Source organism: Vidua chalybeata, chromosome 3 (assembly GCF_026979565.1).
Source record: "Vidua chalybeata isolate OUT-0048 chromosome 3, bVidCha1 merged haplotype, whole genome shotgun sequence".
Taxonomy (NCBI): Eukaryota; Metazoa; Chordata; class Aves; order Passeriformes; family Viduidae; genus Vidua; species Vidua chalybeata.
The window spans coordinates 84,559,402-84,580,744 of record NC_071532.1 but is presented as its reverse complement, the minus strand read 5'-3'; the positions used below and the strand labels follow the sequence as shown (position 1 = coordinate 84,580,744).

General features: G+C 36.5%; 1 protein-coding gene across 1 annotated transcript in view; it reads right to left on the bottom strand.

Moving 5' to 3' along the window:
- The window catches only part of COL9A1 (collagen type IX alpha 1 chain), a 62,040-nt gene that overhangs the window by 11,364 nt on the left and 29,333 nt on the right, over positions 1 to 21,343 (bottom strand). Inside the window, exons 18-30 of the mRNA XM_053938093.1 lie at positions 21,117 to 21,170; positions 19,855 to 19,908; positions 17,512 to 17,565; positions 16,085 to 16,138; positions 15,365 to 15,418; positions 15,148 to 15,201; positions 14,987 to 15,040; positions 14,723 to 14,776; positions 13,578 to 13,622; positions 12,716 to 12,769; positions 12,566 to 12,619; positions 4,432 to 4,485; positions 3,607 to 3,678 (exon numbers count right to left, since the gene is read on the bottom strand). Coding sequence (XP_053794068.1) covers positions 3,607 to 3,678; positions 4,432 to 4,485; positions 12,566 to 12,619; positions 12,716 to 12,769; positions 13,578 to 13,622; positions 14,723 to 14,776; positions 14,987 to 15,040; positions 15,148 to 15,201; positions 15,365 to 15,418; positions 16,085 to 16,138; positions 17,512 to 17,565; positions 19,855 to 19,908; positions 21,117 to 21,170 — 711 coding nt within the window. The remainder of the gene's footprint in view (positions 1 to 3,606; positions 3,679 to 4,431; positions 4,486 to 12,565; positions 12,620 to 12,715; positions 12,770 to 13,577; positions 13,623 to 14,722; positions 14,777 to 14,986; positions 15,041 to 15,147; positions 15,202 to 15,364; positions 15,419 to 16,084; positions 16,139 to 17,511; positions 17,566 to 19,854; positions 19,909 to 21,116; positions 21,171 to 21,343) is intronic.

Below are 21,343 nucleotides of genomic sequence, written 5' to 3'. Positions count from 1 at the left end.
ATTCCATATTGCTATAGGCTGTACTAGCCCTGCTAATGTGGGAAAAGCAGAGTGACATCCACAATTAAGTCACAATCTTGTCCTGCGTACTGTTTAAATCTCAATGTCTTTTAGCAAACCTGTATCTAGAATTTTGATCATTGTAGTCAAAACTGAAGGGTTTGTATCTTAAAGTTAATACTCCCTTTTAAAAAGAACTTAGATCATGTTTCATCTTAGAATCCTCTAATAAAACATACCTGTGTGGACAGGCAGGAAACAGAGAAATAAATTAATGACCCAATTAATTTCAAACATATTTTTTTTCCTAGAGCAAAACTGTTACGTTTTTAGAATGGTATATCATTTAGGAAAAATTTTTATAGTTGTATTCTGTTAGAAAAGCAGTCACACCATCCTTTAATAGTCTTTCCAGTCTATGCATGTTCAAGGACAGGCATGCCAAACAAACTATAACTGTGCATGATAATCCTGTTTTTTGTAAAACAGACAGAGATGCAGCATTCTCTCCCATTTCAGAGATCCATTTAATTCACATAAGATATAGGCATACAGACTGGTGTAGCTTTTACAGCTTTTAGAGAATTTAATAAATTCTGACATGTTCTCATGTTCTTGAAGATGAAGAGCTAATACTAAATTATCCACAAAGCTAAGCAGTATAAATGACAAAACTATTTAACATTCTGACTTTGTCAAACAATACTGAAACTATTTTATCTGAAAGGTTCTCAACATTGTGCCTTGTTAATGTTTCCCAACTACACAAAAAAGACATTGGCTTCCAATCTAACGTTATTCTGGGTGTTCTTTTGCTTCCCTTACTCTTCTTTAGAGCAATAAAATTGCCAGTAGATAAAGCTGACATAGAAGAATATTGCTTTTGTGAGCCCATCCTGCAATGTTTGCATAAGCAAATATAAAAATCACAACTGAAACTACTGGAATCAATACTACATTGACTCCAAAAATTGCAATGGAGGCAATAAGATGTCAAACTATGAAAATACTCACTCTTCTTGACTGCCTGCCTATTTTTTTTGCAAAAATCCCTCTCAAATCATACTCAAGAACTCTTTGCAAAACTGCCTGACAGCATGATCCAAAACTGTACTGGGGGCTACTTTCACTACTTAGCAGCACAAAGGATCATGTTGCAGCGCCAAGGTCTGGCACTTAGCTTGGTGCTGTTTTAACTGAATAGAATAGACAGAACCTGCATGTAGGAAACCAATCCAAAATACATGACTCAGAAACAGCCGAAGTGGTGAATGCTGGGGTTTTGCCATTATCTGTGCTGCATGGCCACAACCACACTGTCAGATGCACTGAAGCCTAAGCCATTGCTCTTATACTGCTTTGTACTGCTCTCTCTGCTAGCCTATGTCAGCTGTGTGCCTGATGCACACAGCTCCTCGCCCAAACTAGTGGCAGTCTGCTTCAGGTTCCAAGGGAGGCAAAGACCTACGCTGTGACCTCCTTTTCCAGCCTGAAAACCCACCCAGGCACAGGGTGACACGGTGAGGATTGGTCCATGTAGGCTTCATTATTCATCATTCAATCATTATTATATCCATTGAATTTTGTCAGCTCTCACTTTTGCATATTACTTCAGTAAAAATAATTCTGGTGGTATCTTTGGTGGTGATTTATTCTTTAAGTGGTCATCACCTGAGTGTAGAGAAGATGCCAACAGATAGTACACAATATTTAACAGCTTTGGGATCAAGAATGACTACTGGTATATCAAGTTCATTGATTCTACTGGCTTCTGGCTGCTATTTCCATCAACTCTTACCATGCAGTTACAGCTACGTAACAGAACTTTATAGGATCCCTGTGTACAAAACCATGAAGTGTTGAAATCAGAAAGTGAAAAAAGGTTACTTCAGCCCAAAACTTACTCATAGTAAGTTGGTTGACCCAAAGACTGGGGTTAACAGGCTACAGAGACGCTTATTTCCAACCTGACAAGATTGTTTTTTGTAAGACTGATGCAGCTGAAAAACCTGAAGGGAAGGATAGAGTGGCACAATGCTCTCCAGGCTTGTGATTTGGAAGAGATACTGCAGGTCAGTGCTGCTGGCAAGGCTGCAGCAATGCTAAGCATGCCCCAGAAAATTCACTCCAACCTCTATGCAACTGCAAAATAGACTATGAATCAAGGATACAAGTGGAGAGCTAAAAAGCAATCATAGGATGAAATAATTCCTAGCATAGCACTTTGGACTTTAAGGTGTTTGCACAGAGCATTAAACTGACCTCAGGTTTTCAAAAAGTGTCCAGACATAAGTTACTGTCATCTGTTAGTTAGATACTCAGAAACCTCCTGGCTGTAGCCTGGATCTCTCTAGGTCTGTTTACAGCATCGACATTCTACTTTTTATCCTAGAGATCCAGACGGTTTATATGGCAAATGAGGAAAATCAAGCACCTTTGGAGGAAGGTTGTCAGCCCTGCAACAAATGTTAGGTATTTTCCTTCTACCTTTGTTTCCTCAGTAACTTCAATCTCCCTCTGGAGAAGTCTAAAATATGAATCATTACCAATCTAATAAAAGAGACTGCTTTATGTCAATACTTACATTTGACTAGAATCATGTCCTGATCTCAGCATTAAAAGAAACCAAACAAACATGAAAAAAACACCTCAACAACATCAAAGACTTAGAAGATTGCTTTTAAGTACCTGAATAGCTTTTTCTTAAAAAGTTGCCAAAAACAACAGCAAGCCCTACCCAGAAACCCTGTGATGTACACTGGGAGCATACCAAGGGCAGGATTGCTCTGTTCAGCTAAGACATTCTACAGCAGTTATACCCATGTCTGGCTAACAGTCCAACAGTCCCCTGGTTGTCAGGAGGATGAAAGAGGCACTTCACAAGTGTAATTCATTTAATACTGATGTAGACATGCCTCAAGTAAGGAAGACACAGTAGAGAACTTAATATTTTTATATCAAGGATGTCAGAAGTTTGGCAAGTGAATTCCATCCTTTGCAGTCTCCTTTAGCCAAGAGAAGATAAGAAACATCTCTGGCTTTATGTACTGTCTTAACTAACAGATATTGAGCAAAGCAAGATATATTTTGCAGTTATTGGGCCCTAGGGCCCAATCTTTCCCTCTCAACAAAATACTTGAAGTACTTATATTCTGTATTTCTGCATGTATGCATTGTGTCTTAATAGTTGCATTAGCATGTGCATTTCCATAGTGGGTCCTAAGACATATGTAACAGGCATCACTACTACTTGAAGTTGCAAAGCTCTGTAGTGACCACAGACCCTGACTGACCATTTCATATCTGGCTGTGTCAATGATTAGCAGTACAATTTAAGTCTTTAAATGATTCAAATTTTAAAAACCAAAAGAATATTTACACCAGTAATCTTATTTCACTCCCTTAAGTGGCACTGTCAAGACTTCTCCTGTACATATTTATGAGCTACAAGTAGTTAATGGGCACAGAGAGCACCACTTTCAAGCAGTTAAAGTATCTACATCCAAAACAAGAAAACAGACATTAATTAATGGAAAAACTGAAGACAGTGCTCAACATGTTGTGTTTACTCCTGACACCAAACTGCATTATGAGTGCATTTCTTACCCGGTCACCTTTACCACCAGGAAGGCCTGGAGGACCAGGCAGTCCAGGAAGTCCAATACTCCCCTGGGGACCCTGTGAAAATAAGCCAAGGATGTAAACTTAGCCAATCTCATTTAGAATTAACAACTAAGGGTCATACCCTGAAGCAGATAGGGCAGAACCTTATTCCCAGAACAGACTTAGCTTGATGAAAGAGGATTATCTGATGCAAATTGGGCTGATCCAAAGTACAGCACTTTAAACAGAATCTTAGTATGAATTTATTGCTGACAATCACAACAGAAATGACTTACAGGGTTTTCTACCCTCCAGTCCCTCAACGACAGTCTGGTTCTCTTAAAAATCCTTCCCAAGATCTTGCACTCTGCGATTTGCACATTCCTCTGTAACAGTAGGCTCTTTCAGCCAAGACCTCCCCAGCTATGCTTCTGACTGATTCTGTGTAAATACTGCTGGAGCTCTGGTAAAAGGTGGCATTCATAATGTGCTCCATTCATTAGTTTCACGTAGCTGTTAGCAGAAAGCCAGTCTCTCACTGCTCCTGTTCCCAGGAGCCCACACAGGAGTGTGCCACTCAGCTTTGCATGTCATAGGATTTATGGGTTTATCAAGAAGAAGAAAAAGTCACACACATCTCCGTGTAATTTAAAACAGCATTTTCTAATATTAGCACAGTCACAGAGGACTGAAAAAGAAACTGAACCACCACTCATTTCAATGTTATTTTTGGTTCCCTGCATAGATAAATGGGTAAGTGTAGTTCAGATGATACTATAGTTCCTTGAAAGTAAACATGAGTACTGAATATAGAAATAAACTGCTTACCAACTTCCCTGGTAAACCTGGAGGACCTGCAGGACCTGTCTCCCCTCTGCCACCCTGGAAGCAAAAATAGAGGGACAATATTATTTCCTGGAATTCTTCTTGATCTGGGAATAAAGTATGATTTTTTTTTCTTTAATATTAAGTGATTTACACTACTTAGCCATTGGGTTTAATTTAAACTTCTTTTTCATGGTGCAAAAATACCATATGCATTAAAACCAGTGAAACTTTCTGAGTAAACATTTTTAGTTGACAATGCCATATAACCTTTATTTGGCATTAAATGATTCAAGTAAATAATTTTTCTGAGTGATTAAGCAAAATGAAGTTCCCTTCATGGGATCACAGCTGAGAGCTACCTGTCACAATCAGTTCAGTATGACAACTCTGGCAAGCATGCTTAACTTTAGGCTTCTGCTCAGTTTCATCACCTGAGCTCTTATATGACAAACATATTTAAAGCACCTGATCCCCAATGCACAAATGTGAAAAGTGAATACAGAAGTAATGCTTAAAAAACTCATACAGGTTTAAAAAAAGTCTAGAGTGTTATAGGGAGAGGTAACTTTTGAAAGTCACAATTTATAATAGTGATAAGCATAAATATGTGCTTTACTGCATCTTTATGTCTTCACTTCAGACATGTTTATCCATTCAGATCATCATATTCACATTAGTGTTTCAACTCCATTTCTTAATGCAGCCATTTGAATACATACTCTGGGTAAATCTGACATCAAGCCAAACTTACAAAGATTTTAAACAATTTTTGAGCTAAAGTACCCTTCTCAAAAGATTTTGTCTTTTATGATTAAACTTTGCAGAACAGCTCAGTAAGTTTTATAGCTTTACTCTCACATGTACAGACATATTCCTGGACAGATAAATTCAAGCAATCTGCCAACACAAGCTTAGGTCTTACTTATGAAACTCTTCTTAAATTCACTTTGTGACTATGTAAGTGTTGCAATAAAAGAAAGATTCAACATTTAAGATCATAAAATGACAAGAATTTAAGTTATTAGTTATTCAAGTTGATAAACTATTATACGATGACATGGCAATTCTAGATTAAAGCAGATTTTAGTATTCTAGTGCTGTGTGCAATGGATAATTTTAAATACAGGGAGGGTTTTCATAATAAGGACAATATTGTGAAATGCTGTGGCATACTAAATAAAAGGAGATGGCAGACATGTCCTTTTACACTAGGTCATAAATGCAATGACAACTTCTCACACAAGCTTAGGAAAGCTAATTCTACAATTCAAGAAATAATTTGGTACACTGGAGAGATTATAGAACCAAACATAAACAGACTTTTCAATTAATTTCCTTCAAAATATTCTATGTTGTTAAAAATACCCATTACTTTAAAGCACTTTCCATAATTTCTAGAAGCTTTTCTATGTCAAAAAAAAAAATCTCCTAACTCACCTTCATCCTACAACCCAGAAAATGCATTAAAATTTTATTTAATTACAAAATTCTGAACTACATCTATGACTTGGAATGCTGCTATATTTTTGATGCAGGAAAGATGAAGACTAAAATTATGATCAAATTAGAAACTTGCTTCTCATATCATTTTCATGAAACCCATAACAGTCATTCATGACCCATAACAGTCATTGCTATACAGAGCTGAAACAAAAGCAGTATAATCTCCAGAGAGTTAAAATTTTATAATAAACCTCTTAAGCACATCAAAAGTTCTGCTGCTCACACACAATTCAAGAAAAAACTTTCCTTTTCTTTCAAATGTGGAAAAAATCTTTTGTCAAATGCACAGCACAGGCACTTTGTCAAACACAATGCTTTTCTAAGGAGGCAAAGGAGGAGGTTAGTTTACAGAAGACCAGAATACCAATGCATAGTATTTCCTTGTAAACACTGACATTATGTCTGTAATGACAGATTATTTCAAACTATGGGCCACCACTGCAAGATCTGCAGTGGTGTTTTAGCAAGTAAGAGAGTAACTGGAACCCAAAGAATGAGGAATCCCATCCCTAGCATAACTAGAAAGACTGTAATGCTTCCTCCAAGTTATACCAGACTGAAGTGGCCTAGGATATGTTATACAGTAAGCTGCTTACTCATAGTTCTGAAGAAAAAAAAAGGCATCTTGAAATGTCCTCTTGTAAATATTTAAAATGCAACATAAATCATGCCCTAGAAGCACCTACATTTTCCCTACAGCCTACAGGAGGGTTTCTGTAACAGCTGGTTCAGGTGTTGACATCTGTTCTTGGTCAGATGAAATGTTCCTCTGTGCTGGAAGTCACTACAGGCAGGAATTAGAGCAGAAGGCAGTTTGGCCTTGTCCTCAGCCTACCTTTCTTCTACAGCAGCCCTCTATGTAACAGTGCATTGCTTCAGGCCACCCACAAACCAACAGGCATGCTGCACTGGTTTTAACAAAACCACTACCAGACTCTGTATGGTTTTATGCACTTTTGACACACTTCAGAATCCACACTTTTCCTAGAGGTGAAACGCTTACGGAGGGAAAGAACTCACTCTAGTTGGGAGTGAGCTGAGACAGACGGGCTTGCATCCATGCTGGTGAACATTCCATGCCTCTAGGAAAAGGCACATGCAAAAGGGTAAGTGTGAAATGGTAGCACAGCACTGCAATCTGAGCACCACCAGGATGCAGCCCTTCCACAGCTCCTGTGCTAGACTGTGGTTACCACAAAATTTACCTTCCCTTTGTTTCGAGGCGCAATGGCTGAACTGCTCAATTTGTTTAAAGATTTAATGTCTTTCTCACAGATCTCTTATATTCAACCTTTTAATGTAACATACATAAGAAGATCTTACAGTGTTTGCAGCTGACCTTCCTTTAAGTTGTTTGGGATGGTCTTCATCCTCACTGAAATTTTGAAGACTTGATAGACTTTTGTAGAATTCTCACAGTAACAGAATGCAATCTCATGCTAAGAGAGTTTCACTGGCTTACTGATTTCCTGTTCATCAATTGAGTGGAACAATAATAAGAATGAGAAGATATTCCAGGTAATTGCCATCTCACTTGGTTGCCCAGATAATTGAAACTGTAATTAGAATCACTTGAGATGCAATCCACAGCATATACTCTGACGACCTTTAAGGGTTTTTACTTTAAAAATTTGTTATTAACTACAAATAATTTGTTCTATATTATTAAATATATGTCATAGGACTGCCAAAGAGAATTAAATCTGTGTGGAATAAAAAAAAATAAAGTACCTTTTGGATTTTTTAAACTTCATATTCAAAGTTTTTTGCAAAATGTAACCCATTTATTAACTATATACTTATGAGACTTAAACTTACCAAATTTTTGTCATGCAAAATCTCAGAGGAAATACTCATTTAAGTTCAAGGATTTATCCACAGAAGAATCAACAGGACTCTTTGACCCTCAATACAGTATTGAAAAGCATACAAGTATGTAAACTAATATTTGATAGAAGAGTAAATATACAACTAACTTTCTCTGAATCTTTAAATGCAACTTTACAACTTTGCCAGACTAATAATTAAATTGTACTACTCAGGATAATGGTCAGAGGTAGATGTAGCATGAAATGTTCCCTCCTCTTAACAATGCCATGCTTTGGGCTGAAGCAGCAACCCACTAGCTGTCATTCTCTTTCATTCTGACTGTGCCTACAGTGTTAGCTGAAGTCCAGGAAAGCTTTGGTACACTAGCTCCATAACAAATCCATTTTTTTACCCAGGTTACTGTCTACACTGTTTAGGAGAAGCCAACACTGTGATATCTGCTGATGTCCAGAGGTCTGCCATGCCCAAAATTCAAAGAAAGTTGTTGTTGGAGGGTTAAACAAAGAGGTATCAGACAAGAACCTGGCCATGTTGTTTAGGAAGACAGGGGTGGATACCAGGAGAAGTGAAGAGGCTTGGAGCTCATAAAGTTTGACTGGGCTATGTAGTCTGCAAGTATGACAGAAAAAGTGCTACCCTGTGCAGAATTGGGCAAGGTCAAAAAGTTTAGTCACATTCACCTAAAGGCTTAGGTTTACTGTAAAAAAAGTACCTGCCAAGATTGAAATGTGCTTTTTCCTCTTTACTGTATAAACATTCTAATATTAACTAACCCCTTTAGCTCTACCTTGAGTGTAAACTATGACAGCACTTGTGGAACATGTCTGAAATTACATATAAAAACATGCCCACTAATTCCTAAACTTAGCATATAAACTGAGACAAGGACATTTCATCCTGCCATTAAGAGCTACAATACATGTTATTTCAGTTGTAGTCATGTAAAAGGAATATGATAGAAAATCTACATTTTAGTTACTATAACTAAACTACGTAGGGTAACCAAAGTTACATTTCAGCATAGGCAGGACAAAAATATCTTTAAAGACCAAAAAATTATTTAGCTGAAAGTAACTTAAGATGCTGAAAACAGCATTCTTCTCTAACTTTAGACTGTGTGACATTTGAGTAGTAAATCCAAGGTACTCTCCAGGTTTTCTCTTTATAGTGAGGCACTTCCAGAGAGGAAGTCAGCCCAAATGACCAGGGCCCCTCAGAAGTTTCTCAGAGGGGCTATGGTATCAAATCTTAGGTAGCTGGATATTTAGTCTGTGTTGCTAATGCTGGGAAAACATGTATTGTTTCCTAATTACAAAGCAACATATATGCATGCTGGCCTGCACATACATCAAGTTTGCTCAATTTGCTAGACACATATTGAACTTTAAGTGATTACTTCAATATTACAAGCTCTCTGCAAAACCACAGGGTACAATAAAGGCTCTAAAAATGTTAGTAATTTATAGGTTAAATAATTGAAGAAAAGCAAGGGATGAAAAAGCAGAGGCAGGGGTCAGTATTTTCTGCAGAAACTAAATTAGATTACTAAATCTCAGCAAATATGAAAGAAAATGGTTAAGCAGCTTAGGGAGCATGACTAAATTCCACTGATTAGGAATGACACTCCCACATTTCAGAATTCCTTCCCTTGGCCCACCTGCCATGATGACTGACTTAGAAAGGTTTAAACCACAAATGAGTTTGGTAATTACTCGGATTGGTTAGAACAATGTGAAGCAAACATAAGGTTAACCAAGAGTGGGGTGGAGAATATGTTTCATTTAGAAATAAAATGCAAAATTTCCACATTGCTCCAGTTGTTTTTCCAGTTTACTGAACACATGAATAGCAAAAGGTTTTTTTTTTTCCCTACCCACTCAGATGCAACTTGAAGTTTTTTTTAAGGAAAAGCAATAATAGATTAAAATGATACTTTTTAAAGCAAGTTTCTCCTAGAGATCTATGTCGGAGGCGAGGAAAAAGTCTCCTAACACATGAGTTTGCAATGAGTTTTTAACTAGAGCTAGTAATCTTGTTTTCAAATATTTAGTATCTGCCCTGTAAAACTGTGAAAGTTTACAGATTCACAGAGGGCCAAAATTTGGATCTTCTGTTTAGTAACAATATCTTCCAACTACATTCCAAAAGCTGTTTAACAGTAAAATACACTGAAATAACATGGTTTATGACAGAGGACTCTACAAGTTATTTGGCAAGCAGTACAAAAGTATTATTTGTCCCACAGAGACACTGATGATAGTGCTCTCTTGTGTAACCTTTCAAAAAACTACACACTAGTTGAAGTGAAAAATTTCTCTCAAAAAACGCCTTTTGCGAGTAGAAAAAGCTGAAAAACCCCATGATTTTTAAATATAACACAAATGTAGGCATGTAGGTTTTCCCTAATGCAAATACCAGCCTGCTGGCCATATTAGCAAAGGGGTACAGGAGAAGGGAAAGAACTGCAGATAGTTATAAAGTAGATAATTCAAAATAAAAATAACTAGGCCAAGAAAAATACCTGAATAGTAACCATAAATTCTTCAGGCTTTGAAAGTGTTTGGTTGTGCAACTTTGGTCTAAAACAAGCAAGTGTTAAAGCTGAGAGAAAATTTTAAATTAGGAAAGCAACAAAAGAAAAAATATATTTTAAAAATTCTCTTTAGAACAATTATAATTGAATTATAATTACTTTTCTCAACTTATTGCCAAATTGTCTAGTTTTAGAAGTTTGAAAATCATGCCACGTAGAATGATTTAACCAGCAGATTATTTTTTTCCCTAGAAATAGGAGGGCAGAATCCTAAAAGCTGAAGTTCAAATATATCTACATGTACATGCTGCAGAAGAAAGAGAAAACACTCTTTATTCTACCCTGGAAATAAATATTGACTCAGCTTAGACCAAAGCTCTCTGAAGTTCAATAGTTCAACACTGTGTCCTTCCCAAACAAAAAAAACCTCATAATCCCCTTTTTTTTTTTTTTGTGTAGATGTAAAGTGTTCCTCAAAAAAAAAAAAAAATAAAAAAAAAAAAAAATTAGAAAGTTATACCAGTCATAAGCTGCCTGTAGTCTAAAGCTGATGAGAGCCAACATAGCTGTTATCCAAGGCTCTTTATAGCTTTAAGGGAACTATAGATGAGAAGTAGCTTACTGTTTGATGGACTACATACAGGCTGACTTCACAATCAATAATTTACTTCCTTTCTCCATGTTGTATTGACCAAAAGTTTTCTTTCTATGCTTTGGCTCTAATGTTTACGTGTTTTCCAAAATGAGTGTACTTTGTAAACACAGAGAAAATAAAGGCAAGGAATCCAGATGTCTTGCTGGTCTCTAGAGTGATAAAAAGAAAAATCACTGTGTTTAATCTGCTTTAAGGATTTCTGTTCATCTACAGGGTTACTAATAATTAACCTTGAGTGTCAACCCCTGTTCTACGGACTGCTGATTTTGTAAATTCATGTTCACATTGAAAGGATTAAAAGAATAGTTCAGCAGATTACAGTGCATTATCAGAGTGGGCAATTACTTTGGTCTGTTTCAATTATAATTCTTGTTCCTGTCACAAGTGTACAGTATCAGCTTAAGAACAGTGCTGAAAACCTTTTTTGAGTGTACCCAACACTTTTAAATACAAAGAACAAAAATAAAGACAAAAACAAAAACTTGTTTACAAGTTGGATGTTTGAGAGACTGAAGATACTTGTATTCCATCCCAGTAAATGCCCTTATAATCCCCTTTCTGTATCATCTTTAGGCAGCTGTGGACACAGCAGCAATGCAAAGACTGTCCAAAATAAACGTGATCTCATTACATTAATACATCTAGCACCTGATAGTACAAACCACAGGGAAAAAAAAAAAATAGAATCTGTTACTTGGCTGACTGCTGGTGTATGTTTAGGAGCTAATTCAGAGAAGATATACCTGACCCTTACAAATATATCACAGACAGTACCTCACTAAACCTTGTATGAGAATAACTCTACAACTCTGGGAAATCATCCCCAGAGTATCAGTGGCAAGAGGGAAGCCTGGAAAAGCAATTGCTTACAGAGCTTGAAGCCTGGTTAATGTCATCAGAGTGAATATTTGTGCATGAAAATTTTCTTCAAATCACTGATCCTCTCATCCCTATCCATCCAGAAGGATTAACATGAAAGGGAAATTAGATCAGCCTTATGCAGCTCCAAACCATGTCAGGTCCCCTCTAGAGAGAATCAGAAAGTGATTGATACCCAGTGGTTGATACCCAGTTGTTGATCCAGTTGTTCTTTGTTCAAGCTACCTGCCCAGAAGCAATTTTTCCAGCCTTCCAAATCTTTCTAGTGTTAAGAAAAATCTCCAGGGAAAGAAATTACAACAGCAGCGTTTTCAATGAAAGATAAATGCTATTCTTCACACCACTATCTATGTTAATAATCCCAACCAGATTGTTGGAGTGAAGGAACAGGAGTTTTTTCCAGCTTTTTGACACAAACCACACTTATTCCCTCTGTTTTAGCTTTTACTCAGCATATTTAAATACAAAGACAAGAAGAACATAAACAGAGGTTAAAAATTTAACTTTTTAACACCAAAACCAATCATAGGACACTACTGTACATATATAGGACTGTATTTCTCTATGTGATGATGCACATCCTCTTGGTACAGAAGGTAAAGAACTGGTATTTACCTCAAAAATTAGAACTTATGATAAATAATAATTTTACCTTGTGGCTATAGCTTCAGTAACCCTACCTTGAGACACTGCAATTTTACATATTCACAATTAGAAATTTATTCCGTACTTACTGGTGGTCCCCGGGGTCCTGTTGGACCTGCTTCTCCCTCTGGGCCCTGTTGACCCTGTTTTGGGGAACAAATTTGAAATGCAACAGATTTGAAAAGTGATTTTTTTTTAAATGTTTTTCTAGATCTTTTTTATAAGATTAATGGTTTTACCTGTTTACCAGGATTTCCCATTAACCCTGGCACCCCAGGAGGACCTCTATTACCCTGTTGGGCAGAAGATGAAAAATATTAGCCAAGCCAATGATTTGCTCTTTCATTTTAAAATTAAAAATTAAAATAAGTAAAGCAATAAGGTCTAAACAAAATCAACTTGTGTTAGTTTTTTTAACTTCTGCCTTATTTTTGGTGTTCTTTTAACTTTGACTAAACCTTTCTATCTAATTTTTCAAAAGTCAGATTTCAGTTCCTTTGCTGTTTATGTGCTGACAAATCCTAAATAGATTTGATTGCTGCTTTGAAATCACAGAAGGCAATACCACTCCATGTAATTTCAGACAAAAATCATGTCTCAGTCTAGTTTTCTTTTTCAATTGCTTACAGCTATACTCAAACATGATTGTCTGAAACATTCCACAGTCTCAATCTTACAACATTTTTTTAAACTAAATTGGAATTGATGCAGCAATTTGGTGCTACCTAAATAGAAATAACAACCCCTGTGATTAAATCAGCTTAGGGTGGCTATAAATACTATTCTTATTACAAGATTATTCATTTCAAGATGTAGTGAGGTAGGCACATCAAACTCTTCCTCTAGCAATGATTTCCATAAATTTAAAAGAAATGATCTTTTTAAGGTATTATTTAATGCCTAGAATAATGAAAACCATGTAATGCCTGTACACGTGAAAATGTACAGGCCAAAGTTGAATAAAAACTGTATTTAATTTCTTCAGCCTAAGGTTTGTCTCTTAACACAAGAGAAATTTAGTACAATTTCATTGAATACTTTAGATACTTTAGCACTTTATTTGTGCTTAAGATAAGAAAGACAATACTCAAGAGATTTTACCTTTGGGCCAGGAATGCCTTTCATACCTGGAGAACCTGGGAAACCCTGAAAGAAAAAAAGATTTACATTTATTTGTTGTTAAGGTGATTGGAAATGGTGTTTAAAAAAAAATTCTTTCTCATGCTTGAGTATGAGAAAGAATCCTTTTATTTGGCATTAAAACACTTTTATTCAATAAGGGACCAAGCTTGAATTCTTTCAGTTTACAAAGTAAAAGATAAGGAGTATTATTCTTACTTCATAAATTGCAAAAGGAGCATGGATAAGTGAGGAGTTTTGACTTTTCTGTCCTAGACTAGAAATACATTCTTGTCCCAGTATGCTGAGACTGGAGGTGCAAAGTTTTACAGATACCTTTGGACATTTTTCATTCCCTCCCCGCTTCTCTGCAACAGCTCATAGCAAGTATGCTTTCACTAAATTGTCTTCCAAGCTTAAGAGTTTACTTAGTATTACAAATTTATGTCCAGTTCTGTTTTAAAACATCTCCATCACTGTTCCTCACAGCAATTGCTCCCATAACAAAGTGTTTTAAAGAGGTTTCTCTTTAGCTTTTGACAATTGGTACAGTTTTCAAACTTAGTTAATGCATGAGGATTACCTCCTGAAAGAGCTCATAAAGCACCAGTGACTCCCTGTAAATTCCCCACAGGGAATACACAGCAGACCTCCAACCCACCCACAGAAAGAAGCATGAGTGTGATGCATTCCAGATGTTCTGAGCCCGCAGAATATCAAAGGATGATTGTTCATGGAAGGTATGTCAGAGCAGCAGCTCAGCTTTTCCTGCTCACTTTGGGAATAGCTGGGCCCTAGTCAATACAATAAGACCAGCCCTAATTATGGGGTCATAGGATCCACAGGGTCTCAGGTAGGAGAAAAACGAGAAGAGTCACATCCTGGCCACAAATGTTTTGTGAGGCCAAGTTCCCCACAATGGCATCCTAAGGAGATCTAGACTGTTGTGCAAAGGTTTTGCATACACATAAAAAAATGTCCCCTTCCATTACACATACTCTCCCCTGAGCCTTTTGCTCAGATTTTCACTAGAATTACTCCAACATCAGAGTCAAATCAACCAATACACAGCCTTTGTACGATTTGAACTGAGCCTACCTTTCAAAGGTAAGGTACTTGATACTTACTGGCAACCCCTGGAGCCCTGTATCACCTGGAGCTCCAGGTTTTCCTGGTTCACCCTGTAAAACATTTTAAGTTGTAATTTATGCAAATCAAACATGATGGAAAATTTTATTTCTGGAACACAGAGCTGACATACTTTAGGATCTGTAGTACAGAAATGTTAATTCAATTACCCTAATGTGCATAAAGCCATGAGCAGCAGCCACAAATTAATGAACAAATCTAGGGCACTACCAAAGCTCATAAACACGCCAGTTGTGTCTTACTTTAGCTCCAGGCATGCCAGGGATTCCTTCACGGCCATCAACTCCTGGTAAACCCTTGAAAAAAGAAAAAAAAAATATTGTAACTTTGAAAAAATTTTGCCCAAGCACTAATATGCAAAGTAGAATTGAATGAAGCAAATAAATAAATTAAATATACATACAGGCTCTCCTTTAGGCCCAGGGAGGCCATTTATTCCTCTTGTACCTTGAGGACCCTAAGAATAATAACAATATTTAAAAATTAGGCTAAAGAAAAGGAAATGGCAGATTAAAAGAATGTCAGTGCATACTCATTCAGATACACATTATTTGGAGAGTACCAGTTATGCACTGTTTATATTGTTAAGTCAACGAGAGTCAAAATTTGTCTATGCTCACCCTTTCTCCCTTTGGACCTGCCTCTCCTAGTGGACCTCTCTGTCCTTGATCCCCCTACAGAAAAAAAATATTTTAGAAATAAAATCAGAATAAACTTCCTTGTATTTTTAGCTAAAACTCTAAGAAAATCAACAAGTATAATTCACATTTGGTGAAAGTAGACAACTCAAAGTCACACTATATTTAAAAATGAAGGTTTTTAAAACTGGAGTTGACAGATATATTTTAAAAAACACAGCGCAAGCCATCATCACCTGAGATTTCAGGAGTGGCAAAGCAAAGGATGTTGCACTTCTTTAACCCAGAGTTACAAGCACAAATTCCAGCTATGGAAGCAGAGAGCAAGGAAGAATTTAAGAAAAAAACCAACTAACCAACCAAACACCCCAAACAAATAAAACACACACACAATAAAAACCTCCAACAAAAATTGCCCAAATGGCACTGTATGGGTTTTGTTCCAGTTTGATAACTGAAAAATTCCAAGCCACCTTAAAGCACAGTAGGAAGAGGAAACCATAACATACTAAGAAGTTAAAATGGGTTCATCTACCTCAAATTCTTTGGGAACATTAAGACATTAGTGACTTGATATCACTATAATATCATTTATTCACCTGTAGGGAATCAATACAATTGGATTAGTCAGAGGCTTCTTTGATTCACAGCTGCAAAGTTAAACTAGCTGGGAAGAGTTTGGATAGCCCACAGTCTACTTACAGGTGCACCAGGAAGACCTTGGGGACCAGGATCACCATCAAGACCACGAGCTCCCTACAAAACAAATAGATAACACAAGATATTAAAGCGAACTGCTGGAGCACTAACAACTTATGTGTCCTGTTTATAGGTCCTAGGGCCTATAAACACTCTACAGATGAGAGGGCTTTATAGCTCCAATTAAAAAAAAGGCAATCATGTTTTTTATTTATCTTGTTTCTTATGGAAATATGAAAGAAAATATATTTAAATATTAAAAAAATATCCGTCAAAAAACAACATTCAGTTGATTCTCTAAAAAAGATAGGAGGGAAGTAGACCTTTACATGCAACTTCAAAAAAATCTCTGTGTCTTCTTTAATAATACTATATCCTTCACCACATAATAGAATAACATCAAAATATGCAGAGAAATCATCAAGTGCAGTGCTGCTATTTTTATCACATGTTTCAAGGAAACAGTGCAATTGCTACCCTGTAAATAAATGTAAATGCAGAGAAAAAAAAAATTTTAAAAAAGCTTTAGAGAGAACATGGAACTCTTTAGTCAAACAGATATATATAAATGTTTCAAGTAGACAAAACATTACAGAAAATGTAGGTAAATAACTACAAAGAATTAGAGCACACAAAGACCAGAAGAACAAAGGTAGTAATAGCTTAACAAACATGTCCAAGATGTTAGGAAGGATCATTCATGAGAAGATTTATAATCAGGAGAAATTTGATGTTGTCTCCAAAGAAAGATGATCACAAGATTTACATGATTTGACTTCTGGGGAAGGAGACAATGGCAGGATTGCTATGTTCTACTCCTTTCAGAAATTATTGCTGTATAGATTTAACAAGATCACAAGACTAGAAATGTAGCACCCAGCTTTGAAATAACAGACAGAAACACTTAGACAAACAGAAGGAAAATTGTCCAGCAAAGTAAGAGCCCACATAAATATTAATCTCACTAGCAGCAATTTAAGACACAGAGAAGTCAAAGTGAGAATGGGAAAAAGAACAAACTCTCAATAAAAACTCCTGAGAATAACTGGAGTGATGATGGATGTAAAAGGCTTTAGGAAGATACAAATCACAGGAGGGAGTACTTAAGTTTTAGCTTTAATTTAAATGTGCTATAGTTTATAATTGTTATAACTTGCTATCTTGCAAACTACAGACTTGCATACATGCAAAATGACCATAAATGCAAGGACTGGGGGAAAGAAGTAAAGAGTATATGTGTTTCTTCAATTAGAAGGACTGAGCTACCTTTCTTCCTAACAAGATGTACAGTAGCTATGGAAATACAGCTGACAGGAGAGAGAAATACAGGGGGAAATAAAGAAGAAGCTTAAATATGCTTTTAAAACATTCAGAGTTTTACATTTTTTCTTAATACAGGCCATTTTATAGAAAGAAAGATTAATACTCACTTTGGTACCTTTAGGTCCCATTATACCAGTTATACCTCTGATACCTAGAATACCCTGAAATAGAAAAGTATATTCAAATTTTGCTTAATTCTTCTCATCAGAACTGCCCTACTTTTCAGACAGAAGACTCAATAGTTCTACACCCTTTCTTTATGATTATTTTACTATTTTCTTAGTACTAAAGGAGAAATCCAACTGCTGCTGTATTAGAATCCTTAATTTATATGGTAATTTGATATTTTACTAAATTTAGAATTTTAAAAATAATAACAGAACTATCAGGTTGTATTATAAAACCACAAATACACCATAAGGACAGAAAAAACCCACTGATTTTTCTTCTTGGTTACCTCAGAGTTGAAGCATTCTTATCTGCAGATTGTGTGAAAGGAACATTTGATGGCCAAGTTTGCAAAAGTGCTAAATTGTTTTAGGTGAGGGATTGGACAGATGAAGGAGATTTTACAGAGTTACAGAGGCAAAAGAGCTAGGGTTTTCAGAGTACAAGTGCTAACTTTGTATGTCCACCAAGAGGCTAAATGGAGTAGACATCCTAATGCAGCAGCATGTATCATAACTATCATCACAGCTGTCACCACTTTCCTTCAAAATAGTCTTGTGGGAAATTTGGCTTCACTGTCTTCCTCTTCCCAAGAGACTGACACTGCCTGAGATGTCTCCTCCCTGCAGAGACCAAATCCTCAACCATAATATGCTTGTCCTGCAACTGTGTTATTGAAACAACTACAGGCACTTCCCCAGAGCTTGGGCAAACCCACTCCTTGAGCAGATTCTACACTGGCAGCCTCTACTTGCTCCTCACAAAGCTGGATGGCATCTTGCACAAAACACTTGAAGCCTTGTCAGCCTAAAAGGTGGGGAAAATCATGGCACAGCAACAATCACTACAGCAGCCCCACAAGGGAGATGAACACAGTTTAATCCTGCTTCTAAGATCACAGCTGGAAGTAGGCAGACTGTGGCATCCAACATTTTCTATTAAAAACAACACCTCTCCCAGGGGTGGCTGTCTCATGCAGATCTTGTCAGTGGAATACCTTGTTTGGGTTGCAGGTACTGTGGTGGAGACTGGATACTTAACCCCTATCATTTGATTATGTAAGGAGCAGATAAGAAGATACAGCAGAGTCTACAGGCTCTCCATCTGTGCTTGTAAAGCACTGTCTGTCCTTTTTCACATGGATTAACTATCTGATATCACTTTCTGCATATTATGAATCCTAAATTTTAATAAAAACCAATTATTTTAGAGTTTGTTTGTATGGTGACTAGTTGGTGATACAGTGAAAGGTTATGAGTAACACATTAAAAAAGTCAATCTTTAATTGTTTTTTAGTTCTACTGTGTTATTTCACAGTGAAGAACTTTACCAAACCAAGTAAAATTAATTGGTCCCCACAGGCCTTTCAGACAGCAGAAGCTGCCTCTTACACAAGTACTTTGTCCGCACCAGGGCCTCAGGGACACCTTTTTAGGATCAAGCATCAGAAGGAATGGACATTTTCCTTTATTTAGTCTGTTCTTTACCTTTTTCTAGTCATAATCCAGAGGTTTATGCTGTCATATGTTTATGTTCATAGAGAATTTTGAAATTTAGATGTCACATGTATTAAGGTAATCTCCTGTATAGCATCAAATCTGGACAGCAATGGCGTTAAATAAATACTTTAACACCTAAGGGAAAAAGCATGAGACCCCATCAGAAAATAAATCATAGAAATTAAAGGTGTTATGCCTGTTTCTCCTACTTAGAATTCTGTTCCCTAGTCCTTTTCAGTCACAGTTACCAGAAGAGCTCCTCACAGAGAACAAGCTGAAAGGTATGAATTAGAACAAACCAAAGTGATTCAGGACAAGAAAATAACTAGATATGATTGAAAGATACTTCTTGTGCAAGTCAAAAGGCAAAGAAACTTTAGGGGAAAAAAAAACCTGTTCTTCAGTGGTTGCAACTTCATCCTCAAATCTCAGCTAAGTCTGAATTTCACAGCTGATTGTGTTTCAAACACAATGAAGTCAGAGTCATCAAAAAAAAGGAAGGTGAAGGGGGAAAAAACATCAACTGTTTTCACAATCTAAGCACAACACAAAATTTAGGACATTAAATAGTTTTTAAAGTTAGCCTTTCTATATGGAGCTTTGTGCCAAGCAATAATGTAGTTTTGGAAGGACTTAAATAATTCTACTTTGATTCATAGACAATATGGCAGAATAAAGAGAAAGGTGCATGGAGGTCTTGTAATAACTGTTTTCTTACAATAATAAGAAAAAAATATGTCATTATGAAGAAAATTAGTAACACTTTAAAAGGAAATACTTTACTGGAGGGCCTTGAGCTCCCACTTCACCACTGGGTCCTTGGTCCCCTTCTTCACCCTGGGAAAGCAGAAGGAATACACCTGTAGCCAATCCATACCATGCATATTGCTCTGTCATTGTATAACTTAATTGTAAAACTTAATGTTTTCTGTCACCATGTCCTGAAAGAAATCCAAATGAAGTCACACCACTTCCCCAGACACTCACTCACTCAGGTTCCCATTGCATTCAATTATTAGTCAAAAGGGTAATTTTAAAGAAACCTCTGTATAAAGAATAATGATATTTTCCCCTTAATCTGTCATTCAATTTTTTCTTGATATTAATGTCTTTAGGATTTTGTCAGGAACTGTAGTAACAGGACAAGGAGTAAAGGGTACAAACTGCAAGAGGGGCAATGTAGGTTATATAGTAGGAAGAAATTCTTTACTGTGAGGGTAGTGAGACACTGGAACAGGTTGCCCAGGGGGGTTGTGGATGCCCCAACCCTGGCAGTGTTCAAGGCCAGGCTGGGTAAGGCCTTGAGAAACCTGCTCTAGTTGAGGTGTCCCTGCACATTGCAGAGGAGTTGGGACTAGATGATCTTTAAGGTCTATTCCAACCTCTTAATATTCTATGATTCTGATTTCTTGTTCTTCCAGACTAAAAGTGCAAAAAGTTTTTTCTAATGGTTTTCCCTGCAACACTGAAGCATGGACCAAGGCAGTGCAAACCTGAAATTTTCTTATAAATATTTCAATATTAAAGAGGTTATATAAAAAGGTTAATTCAAATGAAACACCTTGAGAGAGTTAACATTTCAGTTTTCAAGATGAATCAGATGTCGCCTCTCTTTATGAACTTTCACTACGTCCTTTCCATCTCAAATATATTTTTCCCTCTCATTCTTCATTTAAGTATTCATCTGTGCTGCAGCTAACTTGGTAAATTAAGGGAATTATCCTGCATTTAAATGTTTGAAAGTTTTTCAATTAATAAACTTAGCTTCAATTTTCCCCATAAGTTCTGTAATAATTAAATTGAACAATCAAAATAAAAAGCAAGAGGAGTATGATTTGTCCATCATAATAAATACATAGTACAGGTGAATAAAGAATAGAGAAGTGCCTTTGGTTACTCTGGAGCACTGATATGTAGTATCACTTCATGCATTCTGTTAAAACAATTAATATTTATAACAGAATATAATACTGCTTTTGAAAGTGAGGCTAAACTACTATTAGTTTGCTAAAAACAACAGCAGTTTTTTCCTGGTTTTATTTTACCTTATAACCTTGTTTTCCTGGTTCACCAGACTCTCCTTTTGAACCTTTTTGCCCCTAAAATAAACACAAAACCCCAAAATAAATTAATAAATAGAGACTATTCAAAATTAAAATACAGTTTTCCAAAACAGATACAGACTGCTGTGAGCTGTCTTGCTGTTTCCTCTCACCCCATTTCACTACTCCTTCCTCACCTTTCTAGGAAACACTACATATTAAGTACTATG